This window comes from Herpailurus yagouaroundi, unplaced genomic scaffold (assembly GCF_014898765.1).
Source record: "Herpailurus yagouaroundi ecotype Mexico unplaced genomic scaffold, PumYag 196, whole genome shotgun sequence".
Classification (NCBI taxonomy): Eukaryota; Metazoa; Chordata; class Mammalia; order Carnivora; family Felidae; genus Herpailurus; species Herpailurus yagouaroundi.
The window spans coordinates 9,980,017-9,997,687 of NW_024412427.1; the positions used below are offsets into that span (position 1 = coordinate 9,980,017).

The following is a 17,671-nucleotide window of genomic DNA, read 5'->3' on the forward strand; positions in this document are numbered from 1 at the left end:
GCCCCAAAGCATTCATCCCTATCTAACATCTTCTTGCTTATTTTACTTATTCTGACATCTGCTTCTGGCGCCAACTCCACTAAGAGCAAGAATAATAGGAAGCACCTTATTCATAGTTGTAACCCCAGCATTTAGCAAAATACATCTGAAATGGATTTATCAAATGAAAACAAGGTTCAAACCCTCCTTCCAACTGTCACATACCACCTTACTAAATAGTCAGGCACTCTCCCTTCTCTGAACCTCCATTTCCCATCTGTTAAAGTGACATATGAACTGGATGGTTTCAGTGAGCTTATTCATTACAGGGATCCTTAGGAAGAACTGAAAACACAACCATACATGACTTGGTGGTGTTTCCTGCTCCAAAAGCCTAGAGAACAGATTTCAACCAGACAGGCATTTTTACCTCCCACTATCTATAAAAACCGTTAAATAACCCATGTAATATCTATCAAGGTCCTTGGGCTCTTTCTGGCTTTACTAAAACACATGGTAGGGATGCACCTCGATTCTGTTAAAAACATCTATAAGTAACCTTTAAAGAATAAGTGTTAGGTTAAACTCCTGGCCCAAGACACTGCAGAGTCAAACACTGCAGAGTCAAACACTGCCTTTAAATGTAAAAGACAGCACTCAATTCAAGGAGGAGTCTATTTGCAGTGTTGGCAATTAGAGTTGTAAAAGTTCAAAGGAGTGCAGAGGAGTTGATGAAGATGGTGTGTAGGATTTGTAAAAAGGGGGAAACGGAGGGAAGGAGTGAGAGAAAATAAAGTAAACAGATATGTAAACAGTGCCAAGGAGCCCCAGGGATTATGTGTGGCCTCTCAGAGGCAGCTGCTGCAGGAGGGGCCTGAGCAGCAGGATTCAGAGCAGTAACACCTGTTTTACAAGACAAAGGTCAAGGCAGTGGTTCTCCTCTCCTATCTAGCATTTTCTGGCTGACTGACCTTGGCCCCTTCATGTTCCTTCTGGGCCTATATTTGCTCACCTATCAAATATCAGGGCTAAACTGAGTGGTCTCTGAGATCCTGCCCATGGATAGTATTCTATGATTCACAGACTAATCTTCTGACCATATTCTTTCCTCGGGAAAAAGCAGCAAGTGGGCAGATTGCTCTCCATCTATAGACTCATCCAGCACAAGGAGATACAGTACCATGACTGAGGTCATCAGGTCCCAAAGGGACACACTTGCTAGAAAACAAACTATGGTGACTAGACCCTCCCTACACAACCAACAAAATCAAGATTTGGCCCCACAAGCCAGTTTTAATTCCAATTTTCTTTATGAGATTGGGAAAGTCATTCATGTCCCTAGGCACCAATTTCATCCTCATAAGTAAAAACAGGAATAGGAGCTCCTACCAGACCCACCTCATAGGACTAAAAGAATCAACAGAAGTAGAGGCTCTTGAACACTGTCTAGCCTTGTAAGGGGTCATGGGACTGGAGCCAAGGGGAGAAACTTTACCGGTGGTGAAGGGAGAAGATGTAACCACTCCACTGACAGCAAGACAAGAACCACAGATTTAAGACTTCTGGAAAGGGGCACCTAAGAGCCACAGGCCAGCCATGAGGCCATGAACAATGAAACTCAACTGATTCTGCTAAGGAATTAATTCACTGCTTTGGGTAGCAGTCAAGCTCTACCAACTATATATATATATATATACCTTTCCCCTTCCCCTCAAGGGCAGATCTCTCTTCCAGGTGATGCAATGGAGGGCAGGTGCCACCAGAGGGAGCAGAGGCATATTCCTAACCTCCAACAGCCCCAAAAAGCCAAAGACAGAGCCCACCTCTTCACGAACCCTCAATAAAAGGAAAAGGTGCTTGCTCCAGCAGCACATATTCTAAAACTGGCACAATACAGACAAGACTGGCATGGCCCCTAAGCAAGGATGACACGCATATCTGTAAGGCATTACACAATTTTTAGAGTTTCAGTCACGCAAGATGAAAAAGTTCTAGAGACCTGCTGTACAATGCTGTGTTTACAGTTTATAAACAATAGTGTATTGTATACTTAAAAATTTGTTAAGAGGATAGATCTTATACCATTTTCATAACAATAAAAAAATAATTCTAGCTCCAGGCCAGGCCTTCCACAGGCTTCACACATACTCTCTCACTGCTAAGTTCAGGATAGCAGGCCAAGTGAGCTAGCAGCAGGGGCAAGGAGGAGTCAGTCTAGCCAATGTCGAAGAAATGAGTCTCAAGACCACAGACAGGCTGCTTCACGGCCAGCTGTGGAAAAGGCTACATTTGTTAACATCCCTGACTCCAGAAATCTCTACCTGGAGGGTCTTGGCAAACATAACAGGTGTATTTCTCTGGCACATTTTCTTCCAGTAATCCCATGCAGACCCCATGCTGCCAGCACTGGCACTCTTCACACTGTTAGAATTAAAGAAGCAATAAAAATTAAACTCAGAAGGTATCCTCTATCCAAAAATAAGACCCACTATAAGGGGAGGGGCAGGAGAAGGATCCGGGAGGGAGAGCACTCCCAATTGACCTACTCAGGAGCTGAGCTGCAACCCCTCATCTACAACTGTGCCTGCCACTATGGCAGCCACTGGCCACCTGTGGCTCTTTACATTTAAATTAACAAATTAAGTTAAAATTCAGTTCCTTGGTCCTATTAGCCACATCCTAAGTGCTCAACAGCCACATGAGGTTGGTGGCTTTTGCACCAGACAGCACAGATGAAGATCATTTTTAGATCTATAAAATAGTGTGATCTTACAAAAACGACTGTTTTCTCTCCATTTCTAGAGGCTTCACTTTTCTGATCGCTTTACGAGAACAGAGGAAAAACTGTTCAAGTCCTCAGAGGAAGATTTAACTTGGAATGACAAAACCCAAGTTTGAATTCTAGCTCAGACATTCATTAGCTGTATGACCTTGCATAGGTCACTTCTCCTCCTGGGGCTTCAGTTTTCTCCATTTACAAAATCAGGTACTATTCCTACTGACCATGTGGGGCTGTTTGTGAGGAATCACCAGTCATATATATAAAAGTTCCCATCACAGAGCCCAGCACATAGCCTTTATGTATTAGGCACCTATTACTACTACTAATGGACAACCTAATTTACTTTGCTAGCTCCTGGAGTAATCACATGTTAGCACTTCAAGTTTATTCTCTCTAAATCTTACCAAAGGTCACACAGCTGAAGAGAAGCAATGGTGAAGAGAAGCCTGTCAGAACACAGGCCTGGCTAATGGCAAAGCTAGTTCTTTTTCCCTGAGGCTCCACTGCCTTACTTGGGTAAGGGGCTATAGGGAAAGTGGGGAGAAGAAGGGGGAGGAGCCAAAGGGGGAAAGAAAGAAGCAGACAATGAATGAGGGCAGCACTGGGAGTTGTGTGGATGGCCTGAGGATAGTAAGCCTGAGGGCTAAGGGTCCAGAGGCGGGAATGGAAAGGAAAAGTGATACCAAATCAGATACTAGGACACTTCATACAATCTCAAATCAGGACCCTAAGCCTTTAACTACCCAACCAAGTGGACAGCTCTGGAAGGTGGACAATGAGCTTCCTTCCTTCCCAGCATGGCCTTGAGGGTGGGCCACCAGCCTAGCCACAAGGAACTAAAGTCCTCATCTATTTGGAGTCAGACAGGCCCTGGCATCAAGAGGGCTTTCGTGGGCAAATATGAATCCTCTAGAAGGCTAACTGCATCAGAATCAATAGCTGGAAGCAAAGCTGGAAGACAGATTCAGAACCGATCCAAATTCTTCAACTGACAGATGAGGGAACTAGGGCTGAAAGGGAAAGTAAAGAGTGCACAATAACACAGGGAGTTAGTAGCAGAAAACAGAATTAAGAATGAAAGTCTGTCTCACCAATGAGTTTTTAAGTGTCTTGAGAACTAGGGTTCACTAAAATTCAATCAAATATAGTTAAGTTGAAAACTTCAAAATAACTTTTTACATATGGGTTTGGCATTCATTTTTAGAAGTTTAAATTTAGAAATGAACAAGAATAATAACAGAAAGGGTAAAATATCTAAGAATAAACCTAAGACTATCTAAGAACAGAATATCTAAGATAAGATATCCAAGAATATCTAAGAATAAAACATGCAAAATCTCTATGAAGAAAATTCTAAAATACTATTTAAAGGACACAAAGACTTAATTCAATGGTAAGGTATATCTTATTCCTGGATAGCAAGAGTCATCATAATGATGTCTTTTGTCCTTAGGTTAAATTTATGAAAATAATAAAAATTTAAAAAATAATAAAAATAAGCAATAAATGAATAGCTGTGGAACTGGATAGAAGCTGATCCTAAAATTAACAGCCAGGAAATTTGTTAAAAAAAGAATAAAAGGGGGTACTAGCCCTATCAGATATTTAAAAAATATTACAAAGATAAAATAAGTAAAATAGAATTGTCCAAGCAATATATAAACAGATGGATCAATGGAAAAGGAGAATCCAAAAAAGCAATCCAAATACATATGGAAATAAAGTAAGAAAAGGTAACATCTCAATAATGAGGCATGTGTTGGGACAACTGGGTAGCCATAGCTTTCACACCTTATACCAAGAAAAACTCCAGGTGGTTCAAATATTTATACAGCTTTAAGAAAAATAAGTGAAACTTCAAAAGTATCAGAATCAACCATGAGAGAATTCTGTTATAAATTTTTATGAACTTCTAATGAGGAAACAATTGTTATTCAAATCTCAGAAGCCATCAAAGAAAAGTTTGATATAGTTGATTCAAAAAATCTGGAAGTTAAAAGATGACAAAGCACGTACAAATATTCAAATATTTTTAACTCTTCTCACAACTGATACAATAATGTGTCTACAAAAAGACTATACAAACAAGTAGGAAAACAACCAACCATACACAGAAAGATGGATAAAGGACATGAACAGACAAGTCAAAGGAAAAAAATCTTTTTCTTAAAATGTCTATTTATTTTTGAGAGAGAGAGAAAGACAATGCGAGTGGGGGAGGGACAGAGAGAGAGGGAGACACAGAATCCAAAGCAGACTCTAGGCTCTGAGCTGTCAGCACAAAGCCCGATGCAGGGCGTGAACACACAAGTGGTAAGATCATGACCTGAGCTGAAGTCAGATGCTCAACCAACTGAGCTACCCAGGCGCCCCAAGAATTAGATTCTTTGGGGGCACCTGGGTGGCTCTTTTGGTTAAGTGTCTGACTTTGGCTTAAATCATAATCTCGCAGTTCGTGGGTTTGAGCCCCACATTGGGCTGTCTGCTGTCTGTGAACAGCTATCTTCAGATCTTCTGTCTACCTCTGTGCCCCTGCCCCACTTGTATTCTCTCTCTCAAAACTAAATGAACATTAAAAAAAAAATCTAATTCTTAAATAAAAAGATGTTCAAATAAACCCAACTAATAATATGCAATACACATTAGCATTTCTAGGTTTGGGGATTACATAAAAATATCAAGTAATCCTTTTTTTTTTTAGTTTATTTCAGTGATATCTATACCCAACATGGGGCTCGAACTCATGACCCCAAGATCAAGAGTCAAATGCTCTACTGACTGAGCCAGTCAGATGCCCCTATAAATATCAACTAATTCTGTATACATTTATGCACTGTCTGAAGTTTTTATAATAAACATTTGCTACTTTTATAAATGTGTTAGTCTCATAAAAAACTATTTATAGAGCATAATTTTCATTTATATGCACATGTATATGTGTGTTCCAAAATATTAACAGCAGTTATCCCTGGGGTAAAAATAATACAGGTAATTGTTTTCTTCTTCGTGATTTTCTGCATTTTCCAAATGCTACAAGTACGAAACTTTTTTTTAAGTGTATTTAAAAATAAATTACAAAATGGTTATACCAATAAGACTATTTTTTCACTTATCTGAAAAGCAAAGATAAAGTCTGATAATATTCTGTACTGAACAAGGTGCTCCTAAGACTGTTCTTTGGTACAACCTTCAGGGAGGGTTTATATAATATTGCTATGAGAAAAAATAACATTTGTCAAATTTAGACATGCACATAACCTGTGGCCCAGGAATTCTACTTCCAAAACTTGGTCTCATAGATACACCTACAAAAAATTATTCATTACATTACTGTTAAGGTTAGAAACAACCTATATGTCATCAACAGGGGAAGGGTTAAATAAATGATGATCTATCCATTCATTATGCGGCCATAAAAAAAAAAAAAAAAATGAAGGGGCTCCTGGGTGGCTCAGTCAGTTAAGCGTCCAACTTCGGCTCAGGCCATGATCTCACAGTTCATGGGTTTGAGCCCTGCATCGGGCTCACTGCTGTAAGCTGTCAGTGCAGAACCTGCTTCGGATCATCTGTCCTCCTCTCTCTCTGTGCCCCTCCCCCACCTGTACTCTCTCTCAAAAAATAAAACATTAAAAAAAATGAAAAAGCTTTTTTATGTTTGAAAATGGAATAGTCTTCAACTATTGTTAAATGAGAATATACTGAAAATACTACATATAAAACAACATTGTGTTTAAAAAAAAAAAGATAGTTGCACAGCAATGTGAATGTACTCAATGCCAATTCACCTAATGCCACATACACTTAAAAATGGTTTAAAATGGTAAATTTTGTTATTTTACACCAAAAAAAAAAGGAAAAAAATGTAGAGAATATATTTGTTATTGCTTGATTAGTCACAGAGTGTTTCCAGAATGCTACATGAGAAGTTGATAAGGGCTGCTTTGAGGGAAGGAGAAGTGGGGGGTCAGATTTCCTCTGTATATCTATGTATATACCTTTTGGACTTTGAACTATGTGAATGCATTAGCCAGCAACAAATAAACAATATAAATTTTAAAACAAACAAAGCTTTTAAAATGGGCTTCTGTTTAAAACTGCTACACAATTTTTACTGGGTTTGGCACATAACATAACAAATATTGTTAGTCTAGGGCAAACTACTGCCCAGAGGCTAAATTCAGTTCAAGTCCTGTTTTTGTAAATAAAGTCTCATAGGAACACAGCCATGTTCATTCATTACATAATGCCTACGCATGACTGAGGCAGAGCTGAGTAGTTGCAACAAAGACCACATGGCCCTCAAAGCCTACAAAATTTATCACCTAGCCCTTTAAGAAAAAGTTTGCCCAAACCTGCCCTAAAGCAATTAAAATAATTTGAGTATCAAATGGATTTCCTGGTGTTCATTTTTTATGTGGCACAAAGATTTCTCAAATATTCATGATTATTAACCTCCCAATGATATAAATTATTAGCAATGGCAAATAAAATCTAATACCAATAAAGTAATTAAAATGATTAGAGAAAATTATTCCTTTAAAGTAAGGTATGCCTCTTCTACATAACTAACTCTAAATGTATTCTGGGGTGGTGCAAATTATCAATGTAAGTTAAAAATTTATTTAAAAAATAATTATTGCATCTTCCTAGGTGATGAACACATGTAAATGAATACATTTATGAAGTTTAAATTATATTTGTTCCAGTTAGCTCCTTCCTAATGTATGCCTTTTTGCTAAACTTACTGAGTGGAAAAGGTATATTGCTCATGACAGGAAGTCAAAACTGTCCTTCTATGCCATAAAACCAGCTGGACAGCAAGCAGACAGCACAGAAAAGTCTTCCACAGCAAAATCCAAGGTGTTCCGAAGTGAGCTCATCATCACAATACCAGACAGGAAGTCACAAGCATTGAGCTGAGCTGAGCTGAGCTGAGCTAGGAGATGACCATGTAGAGCCTAGGAAGTTGGAGATGGAAGTCACTTCCAGACTCTGCCTTGTAACAGCTGGCATGGCCTCAACAGCTCCAACCTAAGTAAGTTTCTTCCTTTAGCACATAATGACACACAAAGTTCTCCCCCTGCCCAAACCCCCTCTAATCCTTGCTACTTATAGGAAAATCAATGGAAAAAGTACAGTGAATCAGAAGCAGGTCTCTTATACTGATTAACTAGAATAGTCTTGCCAGGAAGACCCTTCACTACTCACCCACTAAAGATTCCTATGGACAAATGAAGACCAAACCAGGCTTCCAAAGCCCAGAACTGAGCACACGCCCACAGAGTAAAGATAAAAACTAACAATCAACATCCTTTTTTTTTTTTTAATTTTTTTTAATGTTTGTTTATTTTTGAAGGAGAGAGTGAGTGAGAGAGAGAGACAGAGCATGAGTGGGGGAGGAGCAGAGAGAGGGGGAGACACAGAATCCAAAGTGGGCTCCAGGCTCTGAGCTGTCAGCACAGAGCTCGACGTGGGGCTTGAACTCATGAGCTGGTGAGATCATGACCTGAGCCGAAGTCAGACGCTTAACCAACTGAGCCACCCAGGTTCCCCAATCAACATCCTTTTATTATTTTTTTTTAATTTATTATTTTTTTTAACGTTTATTTATTTTTGAGACAGAGAGAGACAGAGCATGAACAGGGGAGGGGCAGAGAGAGGGAGACACAGAATCTGAAACAGGCTCCAGGCTCTAAGCTGTCAGCACAGAGCCCGACGCGGGGCTCGAACTCACGGACCGTGAGATCATGACCTGAGCCGAAGTCGGACGCTTAACCGACCGAGCCACCCAGGCGCCCCTCGACATCCTTTTAAAAACCAAACTTAAAAAAATATTCTACTGGGGCGCCTGGGTGGCACAGTCGGTTAAGCGTCCGACTTCAGCCAGGTCACGATCTCACGGTCTGGGAGTTCGAGCCCCGCGTCAGGCTCTGGGCTGATGGCTCGGAGCCTGGAGCCTGTTTCCGATTCTGTGTCTCCCTCTCTCTCTGCCCCTCCTCCGTTCATGCTCTGTCTCTCTCTGTCCCAAAAATAAACGTTGAAAAAAAAAAAAAATACTCTACTAAAACAATAGTTTCCATGTTGTATTAGTTTTCAAGTTCTAGTCTACTGAGCTTCTGCAAATGGGTGTCTTTTTAAAAATAGGTCTATTTGGGGCGCCTGGGTGGCTCAGTCGGTTAAGCGTCCGACTTCAGCTCAGGTCACGATCTCGCGGTCCGCGAGTTTGAGCCCCGCGTCGGGCTCTGGGCTGATGGCTCAGAGCCTGGAGCCTGCTTCCAATTCTGTGTCTCCCTCTCTCTCTGCCCCTCCCCCATTCATGCTGTGTCTCTCTCTGTCTCAAAAATAAATAAATGTTTAAAAAAAATTAAAAAAAAAATAGGTCTATTTTTCAAAACTAAAACATAAAATGCACATTCAAATGTATTCCAAACTTAAAGTCAAGACTAAGACAACACAACCCACCAGTACATATAATTCTGTACTGCTAGGCTCGCTCACTATTGTGCTATACTCGGAACAAAGCTTTTCCTCCCATCTCTGTTTAACCAAAATGACCACACAGCCTGCTGTTTAGGAAGAGTCACCTATACAAATGGCCATGTCACAAAAAGAGAAAACCTACTGAATCACTGAAATGCTCCAAGTTGGCAACTGTCACTCAGAACCCTGATGGCATAGGCGACTTCATAGGGAAAAGCATGCCATTAAAAAAAAAAAAAAAAAAGGAAAAGCATGACATTCAAATTTCTGAACTCAAAAGTGAAGATGACTTATTCTGAATTTTCAAAACTACTGCATTTAACTTGTTAGACATTTTGTGATTCTATGAAAGAATTCATAGGAAAAGGGGTTCTGATGTTGAAAAGGTCTGAAAACCACTGACCTGAGGCTTACTAAAGGTCATAAATACAAGGTACTATTTGAAACCATTCATGTACTCTGAATTCCCAGAGATTACCATGAAGGCTATTCAAAAACAAATACCCAAAGAATCCTAGCCAATATAACCATGACTTACTTTAAAAACTCAGGTTCCTTGGACAGTCCAGGCAGCTGCCAAGACACGCAGGGTATTTATAACAGCCTTTAGAGTCAGCCAGACAGCAGCCACCTTCACCAGAACTGTCATTAAGAGCAAGAGAAGGGCCAGAGGCAAGCAGGCTCTGGCCAGTGATGGTCTCCCCAAGCAGCGGAGGAGGCCTACCCCATAGGCAAATCCAGGGATGGAGATGACAGATACAAATGTTAGGAAAATAAAGAATAAGAAACAGACAAGTTATAAAACTGGCCTCCATTTCTTTAGGCCATAGAGAAATTTTATATCAGAGAGAAAGTAAGGGACCATAGGAAGATTCAGCTGCCACTCCAGAGATTTGGATCCCTGTTATTCAACTCCTTACTGTGTGACCACAGGCAAGCCTCTTCCCATTGGTGGGTCCCAGCTGCCCCAAGCAGAGCAGGAGACTTTCAGACTCAGTGGTATCTCAAGTCTTCTCTTAGTCTACTAATGGGCTATTTACACCAGTCTGAGATTCAGAGGAAGCTGCACTACAAAGTAAAGCTCAAGTGCTTCTACTATTACTGCCTATCTGGCTGAGGCTTCTAACATGACCTATTGTGTTTATTGGCCTCAAACTGCAGTCGCTCAAAATTCCCTCTAAGGACTAGTTTGTGTTTCTCAACGTCTGTCTCCTGGAAGCTCTACCTACCTGAATCATGAAGTCATTTTCTTCCTGAACCTCACAGATGCAGCGGACCACTTCAAAATCATAGCGGTCGTCCCCATCGAGTTCCTCGTCTGGGTTGGTAGTCACATCAACATCTTGGCCATACTCCTCGTCACTCCAAAGAAAGCTCTCAGAAGAGGACTCACTCAGATTATCCTCCTCTGAGAGGAAAAGGAAAACAACAGTCACTATTTTAAATTATAGTTATAATCTTTCTAAAAACCTAGGATGTCAAGAGTGGAAATGACCTTACAGCCCCACTCCTCTATGAACTTTCACAGAACTCAGAAATGGGAACTCCAATCTATTCCTTGGGCCTGTCATCTAATGACAGCTAAATGATGTATGCTACCTGGCAATGAACTGAACTCCATTTCCTCATTTTACTGAGTGAGGCCCAAGGTAAGTGGCTACTCAAGGTCACAGAGCACAACAGCAGAGAAGGTCCAACTCCCCATCAACTACACAGATCATCCTAATGACTCAAATATGTTCCTCCATCTCATCCCATCCAGCCAGGAACTGACTTACCATCAAGTCTATATCCAGATCCACCTTAAAAACTCTGTAGACAGTGGGAAATGAAGTGGGTAGATTCCAGGGATGATCAGAACTAGAATCACTAGATCTTGGTGCCTCATAAGTTATAATTACAGCTAACCTTTACTGACCACTTATTTTGTACCAGATACTGTTCGAAGTAGTTTCCATATACTTATTAATCCCTTCCAAACTCACAATCACCCTCTAAATTGTTACAGAAGAGGAGGTTTCAAGGTTGACTCAGATTTCCACAAGCAACCAGGTTAAATCCAGAGTCCATCAATAAGAAATGAAGGATTGAGAAGGGCAAGTGTGCAAGAGGATGGGGTATAATGGATCTGGTTATAGACACACTGGAATGGCATTCAACCAAGACCAAAGGAGACCAAAGTTAGAGAAAAGGGAAGTTTAGGAAAGGCACAGCTAATAGCCTTTCTTTTATTTGATGTAGTTTTTTATTTTGAAAATATAACCCACTGTACTTGCAGAGGACCTGGGAAGTAAGTTACAGTGTCAATATAAATCCAGCCTTCTCAGACTGTGGTCCTATTCAAATGATGAAGCCAGCAGACAGCCTCCTTACCAGTTACTTTCACTTTCCCTTTATGGTTTCCAGATTCTGAGCTATGGAGCTGCGGGCTCATATGGACCCCAGGCTTATGTGAGGACCCACACCTGGTGACAGCAAATGCCTTGGGTGGAGAAGGTTCCTGAGATGTATCACTGATTTCCTCACTGCAAGGGCATTCTGAAAGAACAGGATCAGGAAGGAATTAGTACCCCAACACATCATCAAGGCATTCCAGAATCAATCCCATCCAACCAACAGCACTGCTGTTCAAACAACTCAAAGTCTGAGGAGCAAGTCAACGACAAAGGGGTGTGGAGGATAGATTTAGGGATTAATACTTCCAGCTACCTTGAAAAACCTCAAAACCAAAAGCTTCCTCCTCACCATCACCCTTCTCCCTCTTTTCCTGATAAGACTGTTTTTCTAAGCCAGAAGATAACACTGAGAATAAAACATGGCATCCCTGTAGCTCCCAAGGTTGGAACCCTGATTTTCTTAATCAACATTTTTGTGGGAGCTAGACACACAATTTTCAAGAAGTAATCCTTTCTTGAAAGATTTAGAGGTATGTGTTTAAGAGTTGTGTATGTAAGGGGTGCCTGCCTGGCTTAGTCGCTAGAACCTGTGATTCTTGATCTCGGGGTTGTGAGTTCAAGCCCCATGTTGTGCTGGGTATAGAGATTATTTAAACAAAAACAAAAACAAAACAAACAAAACAAATTTTAAAAGGGGGGCCTGGCTGGTTGAGTCAGTGGAGCATGCGACTCAATCTCAGAATCATGAGTTCAAGCCCCATGTTAGGTGTAGATTACTTAAAAACAAAATCTTTATGGGCACCTAGTTGATTCAATTGGTTAAGTGTCCAACTTCGGCTCAGGTCACGATCTCACGGCTTGTGAGTTCAAGCCCTGAGTAGGGCTCTGTGCTGACAGGTCAGAGCCTGGAGCCCGCTTTGGATTCTGTGTCTCCCTTTCTCTGCCCTTCCCTGACTTGGGCTCTCTCTTTCTCAAAAATAAATAAACATTAAAAAATAAATAAAAATAAATAAAATCTTTAAGGGTGCATGGCTGGCTCAGTTGGTGAAGCATGCAAATCTTGATCTCAGGGTCATGAGTTCATGCCCTGCATTGGGCATGGAGCCTACTTAAAAAATAAAAATAAAAATAAATAAAATCTTTAAAAAACAACAAAAAAGAGTTGCGTATGCAAATAGCCATTAATCTGCATATCCTCTCCTATTATAATGCTTTCATGTGCACTATCCTATGACAGGGCACGGTGGCCAACGCAGCCAAGAAAGAAGGCCTTCCTAAATGTCAATGTGGCCTTGTAACACCCAGGTTGAGCAGACTCCTGCCCTGCCAGGGTTCATGCTAAGCTGATCCCACAAGCTCCAGTAAAGGCCCACTGGCCCCTCCTCTCCTCAGTGCAGGCTCAGAGGCCAGGAATGGGGAGAAAGTAACCCCTCCTAATCCCATGGTAGGAAACCCAAATGAAGGGGAAAATTACCAGGTTTGGTTTTCTTTTTCTTTTTCTTTTTTTTCTTTGGCTTCACTCTCACAAATTCTTTGAATTTCTTCTCTTTATTCTTTTCCTTGTCTTTTGCAGCTGGAATTAAATACAAGTATTGGCTTAACATTTTGTTTTTAACACTGAGATGTTTATTCTCAAGTGTATGTCCAATGTGAAGAATTAAAATTGGCAACAAAACAGAGTTCTGGATCTGGTTCTGCCTAGGTCACCTTCCAACCCCTCAAGGCTCTAGAAACCCTTCTCCCATCATCTAGCCTTTAGATCAATGGTGGGCAAACTCTGGCCCATTGCCTGTTATTTTAAGTTTTATTGAAACACACTATCCTCATTTGTTGATGAGCATTTGTTGATGATGGGTGCTTTCATGCTTCAACAGCAGAGGTAAAGAGTGAAGATGGAGACTTTATGGCTCTCAATGCTGAAAATATTTATCTGGCCCTTTACAGATTAGGTTTGCCAACCCTACTTAGATCACGGATCCTCAGTGGCTACATATGCAATCACCGGGAGAGGTTTTTAAAAAATGAATGCTCAGGAATGCCAGGGTGGCTCAGCTGGTTAAGCATCCAACTCTTGATTTCAGTTTAGGTCATGATCTCATGGTTCATGGGTTTGAGCTCCAAGTGGGGATTCTCTCTCTCTGCCCCTCCCCTGCTCGCACTCATGCATGTGCACTTTCCCTCTCTCAGGATAAACAAACTTAAAAAAAAAAAAAAAAGTGAAAGCCCAGGTCCCACCCCCAGAGATTCAGATTTAATTAGCTTGAGGCGTGACCAGCGTGTCAGGAATTTGTTCTTTCTTTCTTTTTTTTTTTTTTTAAATAATTGCAGTACAATTCACATAACATGAAATAACCCATTTAAAAATGAACAATTCACAGGGCACCTGGGTGGCTCAGTCAGTTAAGCATCCAACTTCAGCTCAGGTCATGATCTCATAGGTTTGTGAGTTCAAGCTCCACATGGGGCTCGCAGCTGTCAGTTCAGAACCCGCTTCACATCCTCTGTCCCCCACCCTATCCCTCTCCCCTGCTTGTGTGAACTCACTCTCTCAAAAATAAACAAACATTTTTTAAAATCTTAGGAAAAAAATGAACAATTTGCACCTTCCAAATACCACAACTTCATTCTCTGCTAATCTTCACAGTAAGTAAACTCAAGTCATCAACACTCCCTTGTCCAAACTTCTCACTTCACAATTTTTCCTAATTTCATTCTAAAAACTTCCCACCTACCACTCTACTGAGACTGTTTTCAGTTTTCAAAGTTAACAACAGCCTTATTATTTCAAAAATCCAGTTGTTTAGCTTATCCAATGTATAAGCTAATAATTGATCACGCCTTACTCTGTAGATATTAAGAGGTGTTTAAGCACACATATTCTGTGACCTAACCACTCTACCCCTAGATATTTACTCAAGAGAAGGGATAATGTGCCCATACTAAGACTTGTACTTTCGAAAGCCCACTGAAGCTGTAGTTGTAATCCCCCAAAGTGGAAACTACCCAAACCTCCATCAGCAGGTGAATGAATCATTTGTGCTGTGTCCATACAATGGAATACTTATCAGCAGGTTCATCCAGCTCTTCAGCACCATGTCAGCACCGCAACCCAGGCCTCTCTCCCAAAGGGGCACCCAAGAACCATCAGAGAGGATAGCAGGCTGTCGTACTAGCTGTTAAGCCTGGGCTCTCCAGGCAGAAGTTAATCTACTGGCTAAAGAACACAGGAATTAAGGGTCTCTAAGTTCCCTCCTTGTTGAAATACTCTGCAACGGAGAAACTAAGTTCAACAAACAAGAACTTTAGAAAAGACCTTAAATCTAATTTACAAAAATACAATTTAAGATTAAGAAACCAAGGCCCAGGGGCGCCTGGATGGCTCAGTTGGTTAAGCCTCCGACTTCAGCTGCTCAGGTCATGATCTCACAGTTTGTGAGTTTGAGCCCTGCATCGGGCTCTGCGCTGACAGCTCAGAGCCTGGAGCCTGCTTCAAATTCTGTGTCTCCCTCAGTCTCTGCTCCTCCCCCACTCATGCTCTGTCTCTTTCTCAAAAATAAATAAACATTTAAAAAATAAAAAATAGGGGCGCCTGGGTGGCTCAGTTGGTTAAGCGGCCGACTTCAGCCCAGGTTGTGATCTCGCGGTCCGTGAGTTCGAGCCCCACGTCGGGCTCTGTGCTGACAGCTCAGAGCCTGGAGTCTGTTTCAGATTCTGTGTCTCCCTCTCTCTGACCTTCCCCCATTCATGCTTTGTCTCTCTCTGTCTCAAAAATAAATAAACGTTAAAAAAATTTTTTTAAATAAATAAATAAATATAAATAAATAAATAAAAAATAAAAAGAAGAAGAAACCAAAGCCCAGAGAAATAAGTTGACTTGGCCAAGTTGATACAGTTGATTAGCAAAACATAGTCAAATGCCTCCCAAATTTTATAAAAGCTATCAACAATATTTACTTTCCTCTGATCCTGGGAACATTCCTCCTCAGATATAAACACATAACTCATTTTTGCAGATCCTCTCGGCTATAACTACATTATTAGTCATGGCTTAAATCCATTTACTCAACAAATATTTGAGCATCTACTATGCTCTAGGCGGTATTCTAGGGAGGAGGAATACAACAATGAACAACAACAAAAAAGACAAAACCTCTACCCTCACAGAGCTATACTTAGTGGGTGGCAGCAGAAAACAAGTAAGTTATATAGTATTTTAGAAGGTGATCAGTGCTATGGAAAAAATAAAGGAGGGAAGGGGAATAGTAGAGATGAGAGAAGAGGAGATTTGCAATTTTAATAGTATGTAATCAGAGATCGCCTCACTGAGAAAAGGATATCTGAGCACAGACTTGAAAGGAGAGCATGAAACATATGGAAATCTGGGGAGAAGACTTTTCCAGGCAGGGGGCCAGCAAGTGGATGACTCAAAGGGTTGGCTTTCGGTGTTGAAGAAACAGGCACAGGGACTACTTCCTAAGTCTTTTTATGCAGCCAGCATTACTCTAATCAGACAAAGACATTACGAGAAAGGAAAACTGCAGACCAGTATCTCTCATGAACCCAGATGCAAAAATATTGGCAAACTGAACCCACCAATGTATGGAAAAATGATATACTATGACCAAGTGGAATTTATTCCAGGTACACAAGGCTGGCTCAACATTCAAAAATCAATTAATGTAATCCACTATACCAGGCTAAAGAATAAAAATCCTGTCACAAAGATGCAGAAAAAGCATTTGACAAAATCCAACACTCCTCATGATAAAAACCCTCAGAAAATTAAGAAGAGGGAATCTTCCTTAACAAAGGACATCTACAAAAAGTCTATGGCTAACTTTATGTTTAACGGTAAGAACTGAATGCTTTCTCCTTAAGATCAGGAACAAGGCAAGGATGTCCTCTCTCAACATTTCCATTCAGCATTGTGCTAGACATCCTAAGTAGTACAATAAGATAAGAAAATATTACACAGGTTGGAAAAGAAGAAATAAAACTATCTTTGTTTGCATAGACATGACTATGTAGAAAATCTCAAAGAACTGACCAAGAACAAAAAACAAAAAACAAAAACGCTGGAACTAATAGTGATTATAGCAAGGTCGTAAAGAAACCAGGTTAATATACAAAAGCCCACTGCTTTCTCATATGTTAGCAATGAACAATTGGAATTTGAAGTCAATAAATAGCAAGGAAGCTTGTATGTCTTCGCTGGAAGTGAAATTAGAATTAGGTTGAGGGAGAGAAGATGATGTGGCTAGAAGCAGATTGTATAAGGCCTTATAAAAAAGTTGGCCACTGGAAACATCTGAGCAAAGGTGTGATTTAAGCTGATGTGTCTTCACCCACACACATATAGAAAATGTTGCCCGATCCAGTTTTTTATTTGTAAATTCAAGTTTTAATGACCTCCAAACTAAAGTAACTATAGCCATTAATTTATTGGAAAGCTAACAGCATTAATCCCATCAGTAGCAGAAGCAGCTGAAGAGGAGACCACCTTGGTCCTGCATCCTCGAGAAAGATCTGAATATAGGGTATAAACTGCCAAATGCCAGGGCATACCTGGTTATCATCTAAGTATGGGAGTTCCTTTGGGCTTCTCTAACAACAGTATTTTCTCATTTCACATTTCATAAAACAGAATCACATCCTCTAGGGAACCCAATAAGCAGTAAGAGAAGGATGGGGCACTTCATTCCATACCAGGGATTCCTGAAGTTCCCACGTTACTCAAACTCAGGTAATTCATGACTAACATTCCGAAAAAATGAAGACATAATGAACACGCTCACTGGCCTACCAACTGTGACATCACGTGATTAATGAATTTTCCCAACTTTTTAGGATTTGCTTTAATTCAAATTTTGCGTATAAGATTTTCTATCATATAACTTCAAACTGGTAATTGTGCATAAAATGTAGCTATACCTTAATAACATTACCCTTCAACAGAGGAGGAAGTGAAATTCAGAGAAGCTACAAGATCACATACATTACTAAACAGAAAGGGTGAACTCAAACCTGTGAGAGG

At 40.5% G+C, this 17,671-nt stretch overlaps 1 protein-coding gene and 1 non-coding gene across 8 annotated transcripts in view; one reads left to right on the forward strand and one right to left on the reverse strand.

Annotated features, from left to right (window-relative positions):
• PHF20 (PHD finger protein 20) overlaps positions 1–17,671 on the reverse strand; it is a 176,044-nt gene that overhangs the window by 17,882 nt on the left and 140,491 nt on the right. For 4 of the 7 annotated variants that reach the window (XM_040447178.1, XM_040447179.1, XM_040447176.1 and 1 more), the window contains exons 11-14: positions 13,112–13,210; positions 11,615–11,779; positions 10,471–10,649; positions 2,301–2,400 (exon numbers count right to left, since the gene is read on the reverse strand). In XM_040447178.1, the coding sequence (XP_040303112.1) occupies positions 2,301–2,400; positions 10,471–10,649; positions 11,615–11,779; positions 13,112–13,210 (543 nt within the window). The remainder of the gene's footprint in view (positions 1–2,300; positions 2,401–10,470; positions 10,650–11,614; positions 11,780–13,111; positions 13,211–17,671) is intronic. The other 3 variants (XM_040447182.1, XM_040447181.1, XM_040447183.1) reach the window with 1 other exon arrangement.
• On the forward strand, positions 1,833–1,939 carry LOC121012596 (U6 spliceosomal RNA). The gene has a single exon (XR_005782178.1). It is a non-coding gene; the product is annotated as a U6 spliceosomal RNA (small nuclear RNA).